The sequence below is a fragment of the Lipotes vexillifer genome, unplaced genomic scaffold (genome assembly GCF_000442215.2).
Source record: "Lipotes vexillifer unplaced genomic scaffold, Lipotes_vexillifer_v1.1 scaffold213, whole genome shotgun sequence".
Classification (NCBI taxonomy): Eukaryota; Metazoa; Chordata; class Mammalia; order Artiodactyla; family Lipotidae; genus Lipotes; species Lipotes vexillifer.
In genome coordinates, this window is record NW_006780610.1 from 4653161 (window position 1) to 4657759 (window position 4599).

Here is a 4599-nt window from a genome sequence, read left to right on the forward strand (position 1 = left end):
CCCCTGCATCAGCAGGCGGACTCTCAACCACTGCGCCACCAGGGAAGCCCCAATTTCTACTTTTAGAAATGCACCCAATGGAAGTGGCCAAGGACATGTGCAATTTTATTGACAAGGTTGTTTGTTGAAGTGTTAACTATAATGTGAAAAAACCTAAATGTCCAATAATAGGGAATGGTTTAAAAAATTATGATACATCTAAAAATAACAATCAAATTCTTTGGGTTACATTAGAATTACATTACAATTGGGATGAGCTCCAAATTCCACCAAAAAGCCTATGAGATCTGGTCCTAGCCCACGTCTCCAACCTCCTCCTTCCCACCCTCCCCCCTCACTTACTCTGCTCCATACACACTGGCCACATTTTTAGTCCTTAACCAAGCACATTTCTGCCTCAGGGCCCTTTGCACATGCTGTTCCATCTACCTGAAATGCTCTTCCCCCAGAGCTCCATATTCTTAGAGTCTTTTGGTCATTCAGCTGAAGCTCAAGTAGTCTTCCCCACCTATCCCCCCTCCCCACCCCACTCTATCCCATTTCATTTCTTTATTCTCTTAATAATAGTTATCCCTCTCTGAAATTATTTGTTCACATGTTTATTATCTATTTCTGTCCCATCATTAGACCATGGGCTCCTAGACCATGGGCTAGAACCTTATCTGTCTTTTTCACTGCTGTGTGCCTAACACCTGGAACAGTGCTTGGCACAGAGCGGGTCTCAGTAAATAGTCTCAGAAGGAAGAAAGGGAGGCAAGGAGGGATGATGTCTGCATTTAGTGGGGAAGCAAGGGGACACTTGGCAAGGTCACACAGCTGGTAAGAGGCAGGGACAGAATTCAAAGCCAGATCCCCCTTCCCCTTCACCACACAGCCTACCTACAAACTGTCTCAGTGCTGATGCCCGGGCCTCCCTGGGCAAGTTGAGGCATTGACAGCCCCACTGCCTTCTCAACAAGCTGCAGGACAACCTCTGGCAGCTGGTCTCATAGGAGCCACTGTCATCAGATACCTGTGGGCAGTGCTGCACTTGAGCTGTCCCTCTTGGATATGCACAGGGACCCAGGCCAGAAAAGGCCACTGCCACCCACAGCCCTACAGGGTCCTGCCTCCCAGTTGAGAAATATGTACTGAACTTCCCTGAGTGGGAGCGCGGTGACCCCTCCGCTCAGTTGGAAGCCCTTCCAGCAAGGTTACCCATATATTCATCAAATGTTTCTTAAGCACTGACTCTGAGCCAGGCCTAAAGCTGGGGGCTGGGCTCATAGGGATGAAACTGGCTGGTTCCTGCCTTCAGAAGCTAGTGGAGAAAAGTCAGGCGGGTACATTCCTCAAACGTGAATGTGCATGCCAATCAGAGCCACAGTTGGCTCATCCGTAAAATGGGGCTAAGATGATACCACCTTAGAGTCCAAACAAGGACGTGATGTTTTGTAGGCTGCTACTCAAAATAATCACCTTACAGGGGGCAGGAGGCAGGTGGGGTAAATGTGTGAGGGAGACCCGGTAGCTTTAGCACAGGCTCTGGGAGGAAGTGGGGGAGTTGGCTGGAGTTGCAGGGTCGGGCCTCACCCATGTGCCCCTTGCCCTCCCACCCCGTACCCCCACCCCAGCGTTCCTTCTGCAGTACCATGGCCGACGAAATCCGCTTCTCCCTTACCTGCCAGCGTCGGGTCAAGCACAAGGCGCAGCCTCCCATGATGGTCAAGACTGACGCCGTCATCAACATGCACACGTTCAACGATCGCCGGCTTCCAGGCAAGGACAGCATGACCTGCAGCACATCATTGGCCCCCGTGTTCCCCTAGGCACAGGTGGGGCGGGGACCACAGGCCTGCAGGCAGGGCGGAGGAAAGCAAAGGACACTGGAAGGAACATCCCCAGTCCCCATACTGGGCTTGGGGACCAGAGCTGCTGCCTGCCTATTGGGCCAGGAGTCCTCTGCCCTTACCTACCAGGAAACCAGCAGGCCCCCAGCCCAGCTGCTTGGGCTTCACCCTCCTCTTGTTTCTTCTATGGGTTTCTAAAGCTGCCAGCCAAGACAGCCAAGGCCAAAGGAAGCACATGCCTCTCTCAGGCCAAACTCATCTGCCCCTCGACTCTCTTCTCCAGTCAGAAGTTTCTACCATGGCCCTGCAGGGGCCAAAGAAAATGGGAAACAGCTCTTATATTGCCACTCCTTCCTCGTGAGCCCAGGCCTCCTGGAACTTGACTGTGAGACCAGAGACACAAACCTTGGGTACCTTAAGGATCTTATAGTTTGGCTGCCAATGGGAGCTGAAGGTGGGGATTGGCCACCCCGCATGCCTGGGCAGAAAGAAGACTTCATCCCCCAGGGGCTGCTTATGTGGTCCTGATCTCCTGGACTTGACACCACCCATGGCAGCCCCTGTTTGGGCAAAGGTGAAGGCAGAGAGCCCCATAGAGGAAAAGAGGAGTTTGGAGGCTGGGGTAGAGGAGGATACACAGAGACCACCATTTTGAATTCTTCTGGACAATGTCCCAATGGATCCTACTCCTCTAGGAGGTCTCTAGGAATGTTGGAGTGGCCAGAGCAAATTCTCCCCCACATTCTGGCCGGAGGAAAGGAGACCCCCTGAATCCCTTGCAAAGGATGCCTAGAGACTGAGACAATATTTGAAGCCCAGAGGAACAGTGGGTTCCATGGAAATCCCTCAGGCCCTCGAGCCTGCAGATTTTACTTTGCTGGTTACCAAGCTGTTTTCTAAACCCTGGTGGCATTAGGGAGCTTGAGCTCTTTGCCATCTACTCTTCAGCAGCCCCCCATTCCTGGCCAGTTGACCTTGACCACCTTCTGTCATCATGGAAGGAGGAAAGTGGCCTAGATTGAAGTGAACGTCACCACCCCTCCTCTAAAGAGGATCATGTCCTATGGCACAGGCTAACTTTGGGGTAGATGGGGAAAGCCAGGAGGGTCCTTAAGAACACCTGGCCTCCTGGACTTGCCAAACCTAAGGATGCTCCCCAGGAAAAGAAAGCGTTCAGGAGCAAAATAGCCTCCCTGATAGAGGCTATCATGGTGGGGAGGGAGGAGCTGCCTCCTGGAGAATTAACCAAAGACCCCACACAGAGACACAAGGCCGTTATGGCCCCTGGTCTCTTGTCCGGGGTAGTTGGGACCTTGTGGGGTTTGGGGATTCAGCAGAGATGAGGTACAGTGAGGGGTTGACCAGGTGATCTGTGGGTTCCAGCTAGCTGTGACAGATACCCTAGAGGTCTGTGACTCTAAGATTCTGGGAAATGAATGAGACATGGAGGGAATAGGAACAAAGTGTCCTTAAAGAGAACACGATGGGGCCAGCAGGGCTGCCCGTGGCCAAGGGCAGAGGACAGGTTTTGAGCAAGGGAAAGGGGCCTGGAGACTCTGGACAGGGACCCAGGAGATACCAGCCACACCCCTCCACCACTCTCCGGTTTCTGCTTGGGGACCCTGGTTAGGGAAGAGCTACATTTAGGTCTCAAGAACCTTCTCAGCTGGGGTGAAGGGTAATCTCTAACTCCCCTCAGGACTCCCAAAGCAGGAGAACACAGTGGACTCCTGTAATAAATACCGTCCCTCCTCCAAACTGAGCTGCAGGGCCAAACCGACTGGTTCCCAGAATCACAGTGGCTCCAGTAGGCTGTGTGCACTGGAGGTGGGAGAAGAGAGCTGGACATACCATGTAACCAACACACGTCATGATAGGAAAAGCCATGCTGTGTGTGTGTGTGTCCGTATGTGTGTGCGTGCATATATGTGCATCTTTGTATGTCTCATCTTTGTGGGCTGGGCATGAAGGGCAAGCTAGGGCAGGTAGCAGAGTCCAGGCATGCAATAATAGGAGAATCCTTTGGGTTCTGATGTGTGTGTGTGCATGTGTGTGAACTGGGGGTGAGGGAGACAAATATCTGGACAAGCCGCAGGACCCCATACTTGTAAAAACAGGAGAAGCCATGTCATAATGGGGTTCTGGTGAGTATACATATGTATGCATGCGTGAACGACTGTGTACGCTTGTGTGTGTGTGCGTTTGTGCACCAAATGGCAGAGGGTGGAGAATAGAAAAACACCTGCAAATATTGCCAAATATGTTTCAACGGAGAAGCCACGTCATCAAGGGGTCCATGTGTGAGCGTGCGTGCGCATGTGTGTGTGCAGTGGAGGGCGGAACCAGGCAGACACGTAGCACAGGGCAATGCATGTTGTATGTGAGAAGCCACATGGGACTGGCGTTCGTGTGTGAGTGCACTCACATACGTGTGTTCAAATGCACACATATGTTCCAGCTCACAGCAGGAGCAGAGACGGACAATCAGGAAGGCAGGGAACCAGAGTCTGCAAACACTTCTGTCGTGGAGAGATCATTGTCACAAAGATTTGCCGAGATTACATAGGCACGGGCACGGGGAGACCGGCCAAGTGGAGGCGAAACACTGCGGGGGCTCACGGCCAGTGACTCCTTTGCTCTTGGTAGAGTGGCCCGTTTGAAGGGAAAATGACATTTTTTTGGCAATTGCCAGGTAACCAGATTCCGATGGAGGTATTTGCCGATTTTTTCTCACCAACCACAAACATGAACCGCTCTCTTTATCCGGGCT

The 4599-nt window shown here is 52.2% G+C and overlaps 1 protein-coding gene across 1 annotated transcript in view; it reads left to right on the forward strand.

The window, feature by feature from the left end:
• Positions 1–2640, forward strand: part of GRIK3 (glutamate ionotropic receptor kainate type subunit 3) — a 232635-nt gene extending 229995 nt beyond the window's left edge. Inside the window, exon 16 of the mRNA XM_007453809.1 lies at positions 1614–2640. Within this exon, the coding sequence (XP_007453871.1) occupies positions 1614–1808 (195 nt within the window). The 3' untranslated portion in view covers positions 1809–2640. The remainder of the gene's footprint in view (positions 1–1613) is intronic.
• Positions 2641–4599: the final 1959 nt, after the last annotated feature.